The sequence below is a fragment of the Tamandua tetradactyla genome, chromosome 26 (assembly GCF_023851605.1).
Source record: "Tamandua tetradactyla isolate mTamTet1 chromosome 26, mTamTet1.pri, whole genome shotgun sequence".
Lineage (NCBI taxonomy): Eukaryota > Metazoa > Chordata > Mammalia > Pilosa > Myrmecophagidae > Tamandua > Tamandua tetradactyla.
The window spans coordinates 12,981,852-12,999,732 of NC_135352.1; the positions used below are offsets into that span (position 1 = coordinate 12,981,852).

Genomic DNA, 17,881 nt, shown 5'->3' on the forward strand with positions numbered 1-17,881 from the left:
GGATGAAACTAATTAAAAGAGCACACATTTTGGCTTTAGTTTCGAGTTTTGACCAACATGTGTCATGTATTATCTAATTAAATCTTCACACAATGTAAATAACCCATTGTGTTAATTTTCCCAAATAAGTTATTATTTTCCCAATAACTTAACCTAGACACAGGTTAAGTTATTTGAGGAGTAACCAGTACTAAGTAATTAAACAACGAGAGTGGTTAAGCATCGTCTTGGCTGCAACTGTAGGTTATAAGAGAGAGGAAAGGACAGCCCCAGGAAGTCTGATCTCCAGCACATTGCACCATGAGGGCAAGGCCGAGGATCTTTTCCCTTGCTTTATGTCCACTCCTTTATGTTGCCTGCAAAATCCGAAATGCTTTCCCACAGAGTTCAGAGTTGTAGTGGAAAAAACCCTGGTTGGGAGTTCAGAGACTGGGACAAATCCTCCACTTCAGGAGCTGTCTTTGCTAGCTGTGCCGTCTTGAGCAAATCATTTAGCTTCACTTTAAAAAGAAACGGCTGGGACAATGTACTCAGAGGTTCAGGTGCTGAGGACTGGCATTTGAGGTAAAGTCACAGTAGCCTTAAATCTCTGCAAAGGAAATATATTTCTTCCATATTCCTTTGTGCGGCCCCATCCCGCGCCGGCCCCAAGTCTGGTTCTCAGTCCCACTACCAGCCACCCTCCCGTTGTCATGGAGATCTGAACGCCCGAGAAAGGCTGAGTCCCCGCCCCAGGTACCTGTGGCCTGGCTCGCGAATGCGCACGCGCGTTCTCGGCAGCGCCGGCGCCGCGGTGGTTGCTGGGACTCTGCTCCTAGCAGCCCGATCAGGAAGTGGCGGGCGGAGCCCCGGGTCGCGTCGCCGCCTCAGCCGCCGCCGCCAGTGCCGAGACCCCGGCGAGCGGGTCAGCGCTGGGTGCGCGCGCGGGCAGGCGGGGGCGCTGACGAGGAGCAGGAAGGGGCGGCCGCGCCGGTGTGGGCGGCTGGCCGGGGCGGAGGTGCCCGAGAGGCAGCGGCGGGTCGCGTGGGGCGGCCCTCCTGGCTCAGGTAGGGGCTCTGGCGGCCGGCAGTGGGGCGCGGACCCCCAGCCTGTGGTTCCTCGGGACTGAGGGGGGCGGGAGTGTGTTCCACCTCCCCGGGAGGCTGGGGTGCCGTCCTCTGTTCGAAACTCCTCTAAACACTGTAACGATTCCGTGGGAGCATTGTCCTTTAGGCCGGAGCGTACATTTAGCAAACTTTTGGGTTGGAAAGAGGGAAATTCGCAATCGGACGGCTGATTTGTTCCTTTGAGTGCCTTCAAGTTTACACCAGAAGCATTTAAGCGAACTTTGGTATCCAGACAAATAAAGGCTGTGATTTAGACACATACTCGTCCACGGACTATTTCTTAGGCTGGCTTTTGGAGACCTAGTTGGTACTGACTTTTCAAGTTTAATTCTCATAGTTTTGTGCAAAGGCTAAAGACTTTTTTGTAAAGCAGAAAAGCTGCGATGCCTTTCCGCGCACCTCTACATTTCTGTCGTCTGGGAGGGAAGCAGCTTCCTCTCAGCCCGCCGGCTGTTCGTAGCAGGGTGCTTGGGTGTCAGTGGCACCCTCGAGGTTTAGTCGGGGGAAGCAGCAAAACAGAAGAGTAGAAAGGTTGAAAGAGGTCGGATGGTGTAGTGGAGAGGACCTGTGCTTTGGAGCCAGAAGATTTTGGTTTAGTTTTTGGCTTCTCGATGTTCATCCGTGGAAGAATACAACAGCAAACGGAACCTGTGGGGTGGTCATCGTGGTTTTTTTTAAATGTAAACATGTGGGTGGGGATGTGTCCAGTCTGATCGAGATGTAAACCTCAATGGAAATGTTTTTGTAATCCGAGAAAAGGGAAGAAGTGGAGAAAAGTTAGGAAGAGCATGCAGTGGTGAAAGAAAGAGATCGAGAAGGTGCCACCCAGGTCGCCTTTGTTTGGAGGCCTTGACCTGCTTTCCAGGTCTGGTGTAAAGAGCACTTAACCAGGAGTCAGGAGATTCGGGTCCTAGCCCTTTTTTTCCAGCTGTGTCGCCTTTGCTGTACCTCTTCACTTCAGATTTCACATATTAAAGGAGAAATAAACCTGATGCTTTATTATTTCATAGAGTTGTGAGGATCAAAGACAGTAAGCCTTTAGGTCTTTGTGAACAGTAAGGCTTTATTTAAACTTGTGTCAAAATCGTTATTAAAAGCTCAGATTTATTATGTTTGTAGGTGAAATGAACAATAAAAATTGAAATACAAATGCTTCCTGTTTTAGGAGATTACGATCTGCTTGTTGCCCCTACCATGTCACTTGTGAATTCTCATTCCTTATTCTCATACTGACACTTTCCCTCTTCCCAAAATATTCTCCTCCCTGCCTTGCCCCAGTATAGCCATTCTGTTATTTATTTCCAGATCCAATTCAAATAGTAATACTGTAGTGATGACCTTTATGTATATAGCATGGAGCTTGAAGTTTTTAAAAATTGCATTCAAAAACATTTTTTCATTTTGTCCTTATAATTGGGCCAAACATAAATAGTGCTGAAAGTATCCTCCTTTTACTTATGGTAAAATTGGATTTAGAGAGGTCTAGGGGATTGCTTAGGGCCATGCGACTCTGGGAACTGAAACTGAGACAAGAGGGCTGGCCTTTGACTTTGGGCCCAGTGACTTCACTTTTTACTTAACCACTTTTTGCTTAACTCTGTTGCTTATCGACACTTGTGTTTTTAATACTCCGAATCACATTTTATTTATTTATTGCTTTTTATGCACCATGCTTGTTTACCTTTGTGTTCTCAAATGTAAGCTGCTTGAGGGCAAGGATTTATCTTCCAGACCTTTTAAAACTTTGGAGCACAATGCCTCACAAACAGAAGATGTTTAATAAAACATCTTGTTGAGACCAGTAATCCTAAGGCTAGAGCAATTTAATGATTTTTAAAATTTGTTATTCACTTAAATATTTATTGAGCTACCTTGTGCTTAAAACCTTTCAGTGTTTGAGATGGAATCCTTTTTCTCCAGGATCTTACTGAATTATGAATACTAATCTTAACAATGTCATACTCATTCACATAGCTTGAGCTCTTTCTAGATCCTCTGCAGGCATCTATGAAGATTTCAGACAAGAGAAGAATGTTTTTGTAAATTCTTGTTTATTGATCTGTAGCTTCCTGGTTTAGCTAAAGTTTTTAGACTTGTCGAATTTTAGAATTGAGAAAAATCCCTGAGGGGCTAATTTAGTCCAAGCCTCCCAAATCAGGAATTTTCTGTAGATATTTCTAACAGATACTCATCTAGCCTCTTCATCACTAGTTAATTGAGAGTTCATCAGTTTTTAAGGTACATAGTTTCATATATAAGCACTTGAGATTACCCTTTCTCTCTCTTTTGTTTTTGTTTGCAATGGGCCTAAATCTACTTCCTGATTTTTTCTGCAAAGTCCTGATGTTGTTTTCTAGTGCAATGTTAAAAGAAACAGGTGAAATGAATTTTAATATTCTATTTAACCCAGTATATCTAAAATATCGTTTTAACACATAATCAATGTAAAGTATTTAGGTGATTGTTATATTTTCTTTGAAATCTGGTGTGTGTTTTACACTTAGAATATATCTCAATTTGGTCTAGCTACATTTCAGGTTCTCAATTGGTACGTGTGGTTAATGACTACTACCATACTGGACAGCACAGCTGTAGAGTTTAAAAGAATAATTTTACTTCTTTTTTCACTCCCTAGCACAGTCCTTGGCACATAATAGGCACTAATTAAATATGTGTTGGATGAATAAATGAGTGAGTAAATACGACAATTGTTAGAGAACTTATAAAAGGTGATTTTGAGTTGTAACTCTTGTTGAGAGCTATGTATTTGGCAGATGGGTTTGAGTGATGTTTGTGTGTATTGAAGATATTTATTTTTGTCTTTTCAGCAGCATGGATCCCAGCCTGTTGAGAGAAAGGGAGCTGTTCAAAAAACGAGCTCTTTCCACTCCTGTAGTAGAGAAACGTTCAGTAACTTCTGAGTCATCATCATCATCATCGAAGAAGAAGAAAGCAAAGCTAGAACATGGAGGGTCATCAGGCTCTAAACAGAATTCTGGTTAGTTAAATTGGCTGTTTAGGACTGTTTAGTTTTTTTTTTTTTCAGGAAATTATTACTGAGGTATAATTTATATGCCATAAACTTCCCCATTTTAAGTGCACAAGTCAGTAGTTTAATAAAGTCACGGAGCTGTGCAACCATTACTGCAATCCAATTTTGGAACATTTCCACCACCCCAAAAAGCTCCCTTCTGCCCATTTGTAGTCACTCCTTTCTTAGTTTGCTATGGCCGCTGTAACAAAGTATCACAGACTAGGAGGTTTAAAACAATAGAAATTTATTGTCTCACAATTCTGAAGGCTAAAAGTCCAAAATCAATGTGTCGGCAGGGCCATACTCCCTCTGAAACCTATATGGGAGAATGCTTCCTAGCTTCTGGTGATTTGCCCATAATTCTTGGTGTTCTAGTTTGCTAGCTGCCGGAATACAATATACCAGGAACAGAATGGCTTTTTAAAAGTGGAATTTAATGAGTTGCTAGTTTATAGTTCTAAGGCTGAAAAAGTGTCCCAATTAAAATAAGTCTGTAGAAATGTCCAATCTAAGACATCCATCCAGGGAAAGATACCTTGGTTCAAGAAGGCCAATGAAGTTTAGGATTTCTCTCTCAAGTGAGAAGGCACATGGCAAACACAGTCAGGGTATCTCTCTCATCTGGAAAGGCACATGGCAAACATGGCATCATCTCCTAACTTTCTCTCCTGGCTTCCTGTTTCATGAAGCTCCTCGAAAGGAGTTTTCCTTCTTTCATCTCCAAAGGTCGCTGGCTCGTGGACGCTGCTTCTCGTGGCTTTGTCATTCTGCTCTGCTCTGCTCTCTCTGAATCTCCCTTTCTCCAAAGTGTTTCCTCTTTTATAGGATTCCAGTAAACTAATCAAGACCCACACAAATGGGTGGAGACATGCCTCCACTTAACCCAGCTTAACAACCACTCTTGATTAAATCACATCTCCAGGGTTGTGTGTGATCTAATTACAGTTTCAAATATACAGTACTGAAAAGGGATTAGAAGAAATGGCTGCCTTTGCAAAATGGGATTAGGATTAAAACATGGCTTTTCTAGGGCACATACATCCTTTCAGACCAGCACACTTTGTGTTCCTTTTCTTTTAGCACTTTGTTCTCTGCCTCTGTTATGATATGGTGTTCTTTCCTAGGTCTCTCTGTCTCCTTTCCTTATAAAGATACCAGGAGTAGAGAACACCTTCATCCAGTTTGACCTCATCTTGATTAATTGATCTTCAAAGACCAGATATCCAAATAAGGTTACATTTATAGGACTGGGGGTTACGACTTGAACACATCTTTTGGGGGGACATAGTAAGTCTAAGACAACTAAGTCCAAACCTAAAACACTGCTACTCTTTGGGTCTCTTTAGACTTGCCTTTTTGGACATTTAATATAAATGGAATTATACAGCATGTGGTTTTTAGTTTATGACTTCTTTCATTTTATCTTTTTGAGTTTCATCCATGTGGTAGCATATATAGTACTTAGTTCCATTTTATAGCTGAAGAGTATTCCATTGTATGGATATACTGTAATTTGTTTATCCATTTACCATTTGATAGACATGTGGATTGTTTCTACTTTTTGGGTATTATGAATAGTGCTGCTGTGAGCTTTCATGTACAAATCTTTGTGTGGACATGTTTTTATTTCTCTTGGAGAGATACCTAGGAGTTGAATTGCTTGGTCATATGGTACATTTGTGTTTAACTTTTTAAGAAACTACCACAGTGGCTGCACCATTTTACATTCTCACTTGAATGTATGAGAGTTCTAATTTCTCTACATGTTATCAACATTATCTTTTTGATCATATCTGTTTTAATGGGTATGAAGTACTATTATGATTTTAATATGCATTTATCTAATCATTTCTCTGATGTTCATTGTTTCATGTGCTTATAGACCATTTGTGTATAGTATACAAATTGGTAAAATCTGTATTTAAATATTTTGTCTGTTTTTAAGAATTGAGGTATTAGACATCTTATTGATTTGTAAGAGTTCTTTATATATTCTGGGCACAACTCATTGATCAGATGCATAGTTTATAAATATTGTCTCTAAGCCTATGACTTGTCTTTTCACTTTCTTAATGATGTCTTTTGATGTACAAAAGTTTTCAGTTTTGATAAAGACCATTTTATCATTTTTCTATTTTACTACTTTTGTTCTTTGTGTCGTATCTAAGAAATCTTTGCTTAACCAAAGGTTGTAAAAATTTACTCCTCTGTGTTTTCTTTTAAGAGTTTTACAGTTTTAGCTTTTGCATTTATGTCTGTGATATGTTTGTGTTGATTTTTACATGTGGTTTAATGTAAAGTTCTAAATACGTCTTTTTGTGTTTGGATAGTCAACTGTCCCAGCACTGTTTCTTGAAAAGACTGTCCTTTCCCCATTGAATTGCATCGACATCTTTGTTGAATATCATTTGAGCATAAATGAAATAGTTTATTTCTGAAATTCCAGTTCTGTGTCATTGATCTACATGTCTATTCTTATGCCAGTACATATTCTCTTGATTGCTGTAGTGTTACAGAGTTTTGGAATTGGGAAGTCTAAGTCCTTCAATTTTTTTTCTCCTTTTTCAAGTTTGTAATGGCTTTTCTGGATCCTTTGCATTTCCATATAAATTTTAGGATCAGCTTATCAGCCTACTTCTGCAAAAAAGCCAGCTAGGATTCTGTTAGGGGTTCCATTGAGTCTATAAATCGATTTGGGAAGAAGTACCATCTAGACTTTCAGTCAGTGAACACTGATGTCTTTGATTTATTAAGGTTTTTTCTTTCAATGGTGTTTCTTACAGTTATTTATTTATTTTTTAACATGGGCAGGCACCGGGAATCGAACCCAGATCTCCCACATGCAGGCAAGAATTCTACCTTCTAGCCACTGTCACACTGACCTATAGTTTTTGTTGTATAAGATTTGCATTTATTTTATTAAATCTGTTCCTATGTATTTTATCTTTCTGATGCTATTGTGAATGGAATTTTCTTAATTAGATTTATGGACTGTTTATTGCTGATTATATAAAAATACAATTGATATTTGTACATTAAACTTTTAGTCCTCTCTGAACTAGTTTATTATTATTATTATTATTTTTGTATGTGGATTCCTTAGGATTTTCTATATACAAGATTATATAGTCTGTGAATAAAGCCAGCTTTACTTCTTCCTTTCCAACACAGATGCCTTTTATTTCTTTTTTTTGCCAGTTTGGACTGGTTAGAACCTCTAATACCATGTTGAATAGAAGTAGTAAGATTGTACATTTTTGCCTTGTTCCTGATTTTAGGGAACAAGGCGTTCATTCTTTCCGTAATAAGTATGATGTTAGCTGCAGGTTTTTTTGTAGATGGCCTTTATTGGGTTGAAGTTTCCTTCTAGTTCTAGTTTGTTGAAAGTTTTTAATCATTAATAGATATTGGATTTTATTTAATGTTTTTCTGCATCTGTCGAGATGATCATGTGGTTCTTTTATTCTATTAACATGGTACATTACATTCGTTGATTTTCAGATGTTAGGCTAACTTTGCATCCTGGAATAAATTCTACTTGGTCTTGGTAATCTTTTATGTTTGGTGTGGGACTCAGTTTGCTAATATTTTGTTCAGGATTTTTGCTTCTCTATTTATGAGGGATATTGAGCTGTAGTTTTCTTTTCTTGTAGTGTTTTTGACATTGCCAGAGTAATTCTGGCATCATAGAATGTGTGGCGAAGTCTTCACTTTTCCTTATTTTTCTGGAAGAGTTTTTGAAAAATTGATGTTAATTCTTTAAATGTTTGATAGAATTTACCAGTGAAACCATTTGTGCCTGAACTTTTCTTTGTAAGAACATTCAATTTCTTCTTAATGGTCTATTCAGATTTCATATCTCTTTTTTAATTACTTTTTGTTCTTTGTGTCTTTTTGGGAAATTGTTCATTTTGTCATCTTCCTTGTTTAAGGTTTTTCAGAGTAATCCTTAGCAATCCTTTTAATTTCTTTAAGGTCTAGTAGTGATATCCCCTCTTTCATTCCTGATTTTAAGAATATCTTTATTTCTTGGTCAGTCTAAGTAAAGATTTTTCAATTTTGTTGATCTTTTCAAAGAATCAGCTTTTGCTTTCATTGTTTTTTCCTGTGTTTTTCTGGTTTTTACTTAATTGATTTCTATTTAATCTTTTAGTTCCCTTTTTTTGGGATTTATTTTACTCGTGGATTTTTATCTTTTAAACAACAAGGTCTGTGCATCTTATTTCACAGCAACAGGAATTATTTAGCTAATTCAGAATGTAGTGACACTAATCCTTATTAGTCTCATCTCATTTAAATGTCCATCAAGCTGTTTTAAAGAACAGCTATTTTTTTCAATCAAAGCAGGTGTATCATTTTTATGCCGCATGGATTTGATTATTTACTCTTGTACCAATGAGTTTACATCAAATGAACTCTTAGTAAACAGAATTTTTAAAAGTTTTAAGCGTTATCACAGTGCCACCTCCCCCCACCCCCCGCCCCAGGGCAGGCATCGTGAATTGAACCCAAAGTCTCTTTGACTTACTTAATGTTTTTTTTTTCATTGCAGTTTTACCTATACTTCCTGGGTGGGATGTCCGTCTTCATGAGCGCAAATAGATCCCATTCAACAGCAAGAAGAGCCTGTATTTGATTGGCCAAAAACTCTGTGCATCCTCCCTTCACAGAACCTTTTCAGACTGCTTATTTTTATTATTATTTTTAATGTAAAGGGTGCCCTGGGTCTGAGGAATATCGTAGTATGGTGAAATCTCCAGAGAATCCCTTAATAAAGATCTCTTAAATCCATCCACTTCTCTTCAATTCCAAGGTTATGCCTTGGAATAGTCAAGATAGCATAGACTTTTTGTGACAAAAATCCCAAAATCTCAGTTACTTAAAACAAAAACGTTTGTTTCTCTCTCCTACCACAAGTATATTATTTGTGTGCAGAGGCCTCAAGGACCCAGGCTGGCAGAGTGGCTGAGATTTCAAATATTGCTGATTTCTGGGCCAGAGGAAAGATGTTGCTTCAGAGGATCCTGTCCTCACAGTTAAATACTGAGGTCTGGAGGCGATACACATTTCTTCTCACAGTTCTTGGCCAGAGCTAGTCATGAGGCTGTGCTCAGCCACAAGGGGTTCTTAAGTGCAGTGTTAACAGGTGTTCAGAAGGAGGAGAGCAGGAAATATTGGGTGAACAACACTAAAGACTACTGTGCCGCCTTACTTCAGGTCATTATTGTTGGATTGCCAGGCTCATTGCTTACCAGGCTTCCCTTTAGTTTAGCTTTTCTCCTGTCCATACTCCATACAGCAGTCAGAGTGATTTTTCTAATCATTGATTTGACTGTGTTGCTCTCTGCTTAGGGCTGATCATTATTGCTTTTGAAATAAAGTCCATCTTTTACTGCAGCCTAGATGCTTTACCTCATCTGCAGCCTCCTTATCTCATAGGCCCCATTTCTCATTGTTTCTCCTTGGACCCTGTTAGCTCCTCTAACATGCCTTACTCTCTTTTACTTCTTGTCATTTGCTTCTCTTATTTCCTTTTTCTAGAATATTCTTTCCTCCTTTTCTCTTTCTTTTAGCTGACTCCTGTTCCTCCTTTAGATTTCAGTTTTAAAGTCTTATACTCCATTTTCCAATCAGAATTCAGTGCTTAGCCTATGAATTCTCACTTGCTTTTGAAATAGCTCTATTGTATGCTTTTGTAATTGCATAATTACTTGTTTACCATTGTACGCTCAGTGCTGGCCTAATCTCTGATACATAGTAAGCACTCAATAAATATTTAATAACTAAATAATTTATGGGATAAAATGGAAGAAAGTTGATAGTGTATATAGTGTATATTATCAAAAAATCAAGTTATTAAAAGGACCTCTGTGCTCCCTATTTATGAAAATGTGGTTTTAATTCCATTTTAGAAGGCTCAGAATGCTCCTGGTTTACCAAAGTATTTTGTTTACCTAAGGTTTACAAATCTGTCTTCTGAAAATTAGTTACATTATTTGCAATTGTTTCTACTCTTAGAAGAAATATACAAAATAATTTGAGAAAAAGTGATTCAAGGCTGGGATTTATCATTACCTAAATTGAAAACAGATTTCTTCTGTCCTTTCTTTACTACATAGTTATTTGTCATACAAAACACATTCCATCAGTAATGAAAATTTACTTTTTTATCCCCTCCTACTTTTGGCATGTCAGCTGTTCTAAGTTTCCTTAGTTCTTTTAAGTATACACACTTAAAATCATCTAGAATTATATTAAATTTTTATATTATGAATCTTTTTTCACTTTGTTTATTAAATACTTTTCTGTTTTGCCATAATTTTCAGTGGCTTTTTAATAATCTGTTAAATTGATGTGCTGCTTTTCGTTAAAGGCCTAGTTTCCAGTATTTTATCCTAAGCACCTTTGTAGTGTGAGCTTTTTATTTTTGGATTAATTCCCCAGGGTAAATTTCCAGCGGTAGCATTTCTGGCCTAAAGGTGGTGCAGTGTAGTATACTTTGTTTTTCTCATGTATTTGAATGGTAGCAAAACAATATTGGCTCATAAAATAATATCTCTGTAGTCTTTGGAATTCCAAGAAATAAAACTGCCATATTTCTTAGCAGGTGTTGAGTGGTCCTTACTTTTTTTGGTAATCGTTTCTACATTGGGTATCTTAGTCTTTGAGAGTGTGAATATGAAAAATAAAATGAATGAGCAAACTCAAAAACGCACTTTTGAGAGTGTAATAGTAAGTTTTCATTTGAAAATAGCCAAGACCATGTATTTCTTCCTAAACAGTAAGCAAATATAAAAATTTTATGCAGTATATACCTGTGACCTTTTGGAGTATTTTGAGACTTTTTTTACTAATTCTATAGAAAAATCAAGTCATTAAAGAACATATTGAGTTATCGTCATTTAATTAGAAAATATTGCTTTTTAATAAATAGGGACTTTATGTGTAGTTGAAGGTATTTTGCTTTGGATTTAGGTAGACATATTAAATAGTATTTTTATTACCAAAACACATGGGGGATAGTACTCTTTTTTTTTTTATCTATGTGAGTTATTTAGTTATCATTTTAGCATCATTAGCCTTCCAGTGTTTTCCATTTATCTTTTATTACTCAATATTGAATTCTAGAACTCTTTTGCCAAATTTTTGAGGTGCGGTTTTAAGGAATTCGGTAAATTATTCACATTGTAAAGTTTTACTGTAGATTTAATGAAGTGTGTACACACACAAAAAGTGCACATTTAACTTCTTTCTTCCCTTCTCATAGAAATCTTAACCATTCAAAGTCAGAAACAGCTTTGTATAACAGTTGGGACAAAGGAAATTATTTCCTTTTTACTTAGCCTGAAGGCTTCTTTAGAATATTTGAATCATCTTATGTAGAGTTAGACCACTTCAATTTCACGTTTTCTTATATTGTCCATCATACTTCTAAGAGGGTTAGGTTCACTTTTCAAGTCTTTCACAGTTTTGTTTTTTACACAGCAGCAGCAGTCAAGCACTTCATAAAGGAAAGCCAGCACCACTAAAGATACCACAGTAAATATAAATAAAAGCAGGATGACAAAGCAGGCAGTGTTCCAGTTATCATGGAAAGGGTAAATCTTTTGAACTTGAAAACCAAGATACTGATAAACAGATGTAGTGGTTTCATTCCAGTGGTTGGGGCTTAGGGAGGCCATTCTTAGAGATTCCACTTGTTGTATTGCTCTTTTGGATCTATAAAAATGTAGAAAATGAATATATATAACCAAAAGTTACAGATTTATCAATTCAAATTTCAAATTTAAATACTAAGATTTCTTAATAAATTTATTCAGGCAACGTGACTCTTCCCTATTTTCTATAAGAATTAATGCCAGAATGGTATTTTTGAATTTTTTGTTTATGTATGTCAAGGTACTCAGGAAACTATACTATGCTGTTTTTTTATGTGTATCATTTGTTAGACATATATATTTAAGTTTCAAATACAGAAATTAACTGCTAAACAAAGGGGAAAAAAGGCAGCTGAGTTGGTTTAAAATTTGATAAAAGCAGTGCTCAATGAACTATTATCTACGAGAAATCTTAGCATTTTACTGTAGTGTTCTTCAAGCTGCCCCTGGAAAAAGCTTTCTTATCCTTGTGGATCTTTCTCACCTTTTTGCTTTAGTGTATTTCTGTCTGCTCTTTCTACTCCTTTAAACTTCTAATGGCAGGCAGTCTGGATGAGGAAATAGTGGCTGAGGGAAAAATAAAGAAAGAAAAGGCAAGTAATGACATTTTTTGGAATAGGAATAACACAATATTAGGTTAGGGGCTAAGAAGTAAAAATAAAGAAAGACAAATAATGACAATTTTTGGAATAGGATTAATTCAATTTTAGGTTAAAGTTGCCTGTGAAGAAACCTTAATCTTGGGATTGTTTGTTATGTATCTGATAGTCTTGAATTGATACATGGATACTAGTAGTTAAAAAAAAAAAACAGACAATTTCAGTTTCTCAAAGGTACTAATTATTATTATACCACTTAACAAAGTAAGTTTTAACATTCTTTCATTAAGTTTTGGTCTTGTTGACCTGATATTGTTAGATCTTATATGAGACCATAATGATTGAAGATTTGATAGTATGAAACTACACTTAATGAACTAAATGAATTTTTATTATCTCAGTCTTCTTATAGTGTCTTTTCCAGTTCATTTTTTACAGTCATAAAATATCTGTACACTAAGAGAAGTTTGGGAATAAGGAAAAAAAATAGTTCCTATTTCAATCACTGTTATCATTCTATATGTTTCTTTTTAGGCTTTCCTACAAAGTCGCAATTCGATCTTATAACAATGTTTATTTGAACACTTACCGTTTACCAAATACTTTTCTAAATGATGGAAATATCTTGTGTGTGAGTCTGTTTAACTTGAACGAAATTTCAGAGAAAGTATAGAAGAGTAACAACATAATGAATTCCATGTACTCATCATGTAGCTTCATTTATCAGCTCTTGGCCAATCCCCTCTTCCCCACTTGTTCCCACTCCTTGAATTATTTAGAAGCAAATACCATTTCATCTAGAAATGTTTCAGTATGTATCTCTAAAAAATCAGGGCTCTGCTTTTAAACATGGCCACAATAACATTTTCATACCAAAAAATTAAAATTTAAAGTGACTGAAAAAACAACCCAAAGCCAGACAGAACAATATTCCTTAGATTTCTTTTTTCCTTTGATAAATGAAAATTTAAAACTTTGTGATTGTTAAATTTCTATTATTATTTTAATTAAATTTGCTTGGCAAATCACTTCACCTCTCTGGCTGGGCTTGCTTCTCTCCTTTTTTTTTTGTTTCCATATTTGGAAGATTAAGTTGATGCTCTGAGATCAGAAGTAAAGGCTTAAGTGCATGTTTTCTTTTTTGGTATTTAAGAATCCTTCAGTTTCATGGTGCTTGGTGATCCTTCATCTTGAAGTGAGAGACAACAGACCAATAGACAGTAATTGAGTAGATTGCTTCTGTGAGTTCAGGTACAACACAAATATGTGTTCCCACTATATTACAGTATTCTCAAATTATTTCTGGAAACCCAGCCTTCCAGAGATACCCTATTTTATTTTTTGCATCTTCTCTGCAGAGCTCAATTCTTTTGATAGCTGAGCTGCTATGTTGTACAACTCAAGGATCATTCACATAGTGTTCTGGGGATGCTGTTTCTTTAGGATACAGTGTTAAGTGGTACCCTCTGGAATTGTGTAACGTGGGTGTCCTGACAGCTTGCAAATCCAACCTCTGTGTTGATGCAACCTCTGATTCCAATCACCATGCACAAACATATATATTCAAAGAGTCCACAGAAATGTACTCAGATGGAGACAAAAATTAGGTCCCTCTTGACCCAGCCTTCTTAATGGACTTCATAGGCAGAGTAGTGGCTAAGTGGTGTGATCTCCACCGTTTAAGGAAGCTAGTATCCCCAGTCTGCCCTCCTTTCACCCCCTAACCTACAAGCACAGACAACTCAGACCAGTGCCTGAAAGTTCAGCTTGTGGAGCTCTTTTCAATTTCTTAGCATTGCTGAGATACAGATATTTCTGGGAGGGATAACATATTATTGTTATAGTGATTTTTACTTCAGTGTGAACAAAGTCCCAGACCTTTTTGAAAAGCAGAGCTAATAGAGGAGAGAGATAGAGAGATATAGGGGGCCTTGCCACTTATGCAGGTAGGTAAAGAGAAGGAAGAATTACTTGGGGTCTGCCTAATAATTTTACCCTTTCAAGCATTCATGAAAATATCCATTAGACTTTGTGTTAAAGTGTTTCAGATTTTCAGTTTGATCCCTTTTTAAAATAGGGGAATCTCTTTTAAACCTGGGGAACAATGATAAGAAGGGAGAGGGAGAAGAGAGTAGACAGAAACTATTTCCACATTATTCCCCTCAAATTAGTTTTATCTACCTTATTAATGAATTTAATATTAATTTAAAATGTTACTTCACTATTGATTTCAGAAACATCTGCATTATGTCAAACTTTCTTATGATATTATATATAAATATATATGGGTCATATAAAATTTGTCATTTTAACCATTTTTATGTGTACAATTCATTGGCATTAATTACATTCACAGTATTGTGCCGTGATCACTACCATCCCTTATCAAAACAATTTCATTACCTTTAACAGAAACTTTGTACTCATTAAGCAATAATGTCCCATTCTCCCTCCCAACAGCCCCTTTTAACCTCTAATCTACTTTCTGTCTGTGAATTTGTTTATTCTAAACATTTCATATAAGTGGAATAATACATGATTTGTTCTTTTGTGTCTGGCTTATTTCACTTAGCATAATAGCAATTTTATTTTATTTTTTATTTGTTTTATTTATAATAAAGATTTTAAATACATAAAAATTAAAAAGCTTACACATAATCCTATCTCCCTATCACACTTCAAAATTTTTTCCTACTTCTCAATCATACCTATTCTTATGATTTTAAACCACTTGAATGTATTATTTAAAACAAAAGCAAGTAATCTTATTTTCAAAGGAGAAGAAAAAAGTACTCCTTGCCTTTACCTCTTAAAAGTCTTTTGTATGTCTAATATGTTTTTTGATTTTTGGGGGTTATTTCTAGAAAATTAAAATTAGGATTAGTAAACATTATAGTTTTGATTAAACTGTATACTTTACTCACATGTGAAATGCTTACAATAATTATGCTTATAGCTAGATAGCAATGTTTGCCATCTCCCAGAGGCCTTTGTAAACTTTGCTGGGTGTGTCTAAGCAGTTCAGGAAACAAGTCTTAGATACATGTCATGTTTAGTGTTGTAAATAGTGGTAGCTTGCCACTTGTGAGCCACTCAAAATATGTCTAGTTAGCTTGTGGGCATATCTGGAAAAAAGTAACCCCTATAATATGAAGTAATCTTCCACCTTAAATTTTATGTGGTACTTTTTTCAAGGTACAGTACTGGTTTAATTTTTTTTAATGTTAAATTTGGGGTAAAGACTCATAAACATTTATCTTACTTTGATGCGTTAGGCATAATTAGGCAGACAGAAAGAAATTTACCATTAGGATTTCCTCCTATTCTGAGTTTATATTTTTTAAATTTAAATGTCAGTCTAATATGATGCAAATGCTTTAAATATATCTTCTGAAAAACAAAAGGAAATTGTAAAAAGTAAATGAACAGTTTGTTGTACTTTCAGGATATCCTCCCATCTTCCTTCCTTCCCCACTTTAAATTTCATTGCAGGAATTAAGAACTTTAAAAAAAGTAAATAGAATATACAGATAGATATTTAGTTCATGTTATTTTTTATGTATTTCTTTCACCTGTTTTTCCTCCCATTTCAAAAGACCTATTAGAATATTTAGAGGATCGGATTTGTAACTGTTCTGGAACCTTGCATTGCTAGGTTGCTAAATTAGAATAAATTTATGCTTTTGCTTTATTTATGGGAAAAATACCAACAGCACTTAATTGAATTCACTAGTGCCTTTAAGCATATCCCTTTGAAATAAGATCAAGTGATCATAATAGCCTTTAACTATAGAGCACTCACTGAGTCGAAGCCCTGGAAAGCTCCAGGGTAGGCCAGGCCTCTGGTCTGTTGGGTGAATGAGAGCAGTGAGTCTCCACCTGTGCTAACTATAGCTCTATTACAAGGAAAATGTAGGCTGATTTTAGAGTGAAAAAATAGTACCTGGAATTTTAATTACAAGTTTAACTGTTTAACAAAGTTTATTTTATTTTATAAGACTTTTTTTTTTGTTTCTGTTTTTTTGTATAGCAAGGTGGAATGTTTTCTAGGTAATTAACGCCATTGTACTAAACCTGGAGAGATCTTGTATATCTAGTTACAGCAGCCTTCAGGCTTTACAAGGGATACTTTGCCCATTCTGGCAAAATGCTGGCTAAGAAATAGAAGGAATAGAAACTATGAAAAAAATCCTTAAAAAATTAATTGACTTAATGGGCAAAGAAAAGGGTGGAAGTTGGATCTTTAGGTCAGTATGTATGGGTAATATGCTGGGGCTTTAGCATCTACTAAAAAACAGTTATTTTCATGCTTGAATATTATGAAATTAGAAATTTGGTCAGTAGTACATATTAATTTTTAGTAGAGATGAAATATTGCTCTGAGACCTGAAAGTAATTTTCTTACCTGGAGAGGTACCCAGCCTTCCTCCCATAACCATTTCTTCTTAAGACATATTTTTTAATAATAGCGTATATTTATTACAGTATGATAGATGTTAAAATTTCATCTGAGGAATTATCTTAATTAAATATTAGGAAAATCTGAAGCTGTATAAATTAATATCCTTTGTTTGCAGTATAATAGAGTTCACATATTGATACCTTTCATGATTTTTTTATTTTTACTTAAAAATTACAATTGTGATAATTTGTCTGAATTCTCTGCATCTATACTCAAAGTAAAATAGACAATTTTGGACTACCTTTTCCAAAATATATATTAATCCAAAATATAACAAACTTTCTTATAACTGTTTTTTACCAGTCAATATAATTTGTACATAGAATCAGAAAGCTTTAGTCCAGGATTTGCTTCTAGTCTAGATTTTTCTTTAAGAAAAATCCTTTGTTATGACAGACCAAATTGCCGAAATGGAATAGCTTAGAGAAAATGAAATTAGCACATAAGCAGTAAACATTAAATGCTTACAGTTTACTCTGAGGTCTGAATGTAGATCAGGTTCATGTAAAATGTCACAGTAATGAATTTTCTATTAAGGCACAGATGGTAAGCATTGCTTTTCAGATAGAGCAAGGCAGTCTTCATATTTTCATAATAAAATCTTACCAAGCAATGAAACAAATATGCAGCATTTTTGGATCTTTAGTAGGAAGAAAGCTTTCCATGGTAAAGTATTTTTCTACTGCATCATAAGGACACATATTATTAAATGAAAAAGAGTGTATAAACCTACCTCTTGCCTGAAAGGATGCTGTTGAAGTGATGGTATGGTCTGTTTGTTATGCAGTCTAGTGCACAGCCAAGATGGAGCTTTGCTTCCATTGGTTGAGCTGCTCTGCAGCTGACAGTTTCCTCTATGTTCATTTGCATTAAGTCCTGCCGTCCTTAAGTGTAAATCATTCATAAACTGGAATAGAGCTGTCTGGGGTATCAGCTGTCACCTCTTTTCCTTTCCTTATTTTTTCGTTCTTTAGCTAAATTCCTATATAGGAATTTGTGAGTTACTAACAAATTTAGGATTC

At 35.7% G+C, this 17,881-nt stretch overlaps 2 protein-coding genes across 3 annotated transcripts in view; one reads left to right on the forward strand and one right to left on the reverse strand.

The window, feature by feature from the left end:
* The first annotated feature begins 913 nt into the window (after nt 1-913).
* Nucleotides 914-17,881, forward strand: part of GTF2E2 (general transcription factor IIE subunit 2) — a 136,616-nt gene continuing 119,648 nt past the window's right edge. Inside the window, exons 1-2 of one of the 2 annotated variants that reach the window (XM_077144501.1) lie at nt 914-1,046; nt 3,935-4,104. In XM_077144501.1, the coding sequence (XP_077000616.1) occupies nt 3,939-4,104 (166 nt within the window). In that variant the 5' untranslated portion in view covers nt 914-1,046; nt 3,935-3,938. The remainder of the gene's footprint in view (nt 1,047-3,934; nt 4,105-17,881) is intronic. The other variant, XM_077144504.1, reaches the window with a different exon arrangement.
* SMIM18 (small integral membrane protein 18) lies at nt 11,162-17,611 on the reverse strand. The gene is made up of 3 exons (XM_077144150.1): nt 17,593-17,611; nt 12,283-12,365; nt 11,162-11,859 (listed from the first exon to the last, which is right to left on the reverse strand). The coding sequence occupies exon 3, from the start codon at nt 11,820-11,822 to the stop codon at nt 11,526-11,528; it is 297 nt and encodes a 98-aa protein (XP_077000265.1). The 5' UTR covers nt 11,823-11,859; nt 12,283-12,365; nt 17,593-17,611; the 3' UTR covers nt 11,162-11,525.

Excerpts from the sequence above, each read along its gene's own strand:
- SMIM18 (XM_077144150.1), bottom strand. The coding sequence starts at position 11,822 with ATGGCCTCCCTAAGCCCCAACCACTGGAATGAAACCACTACATCTGTT.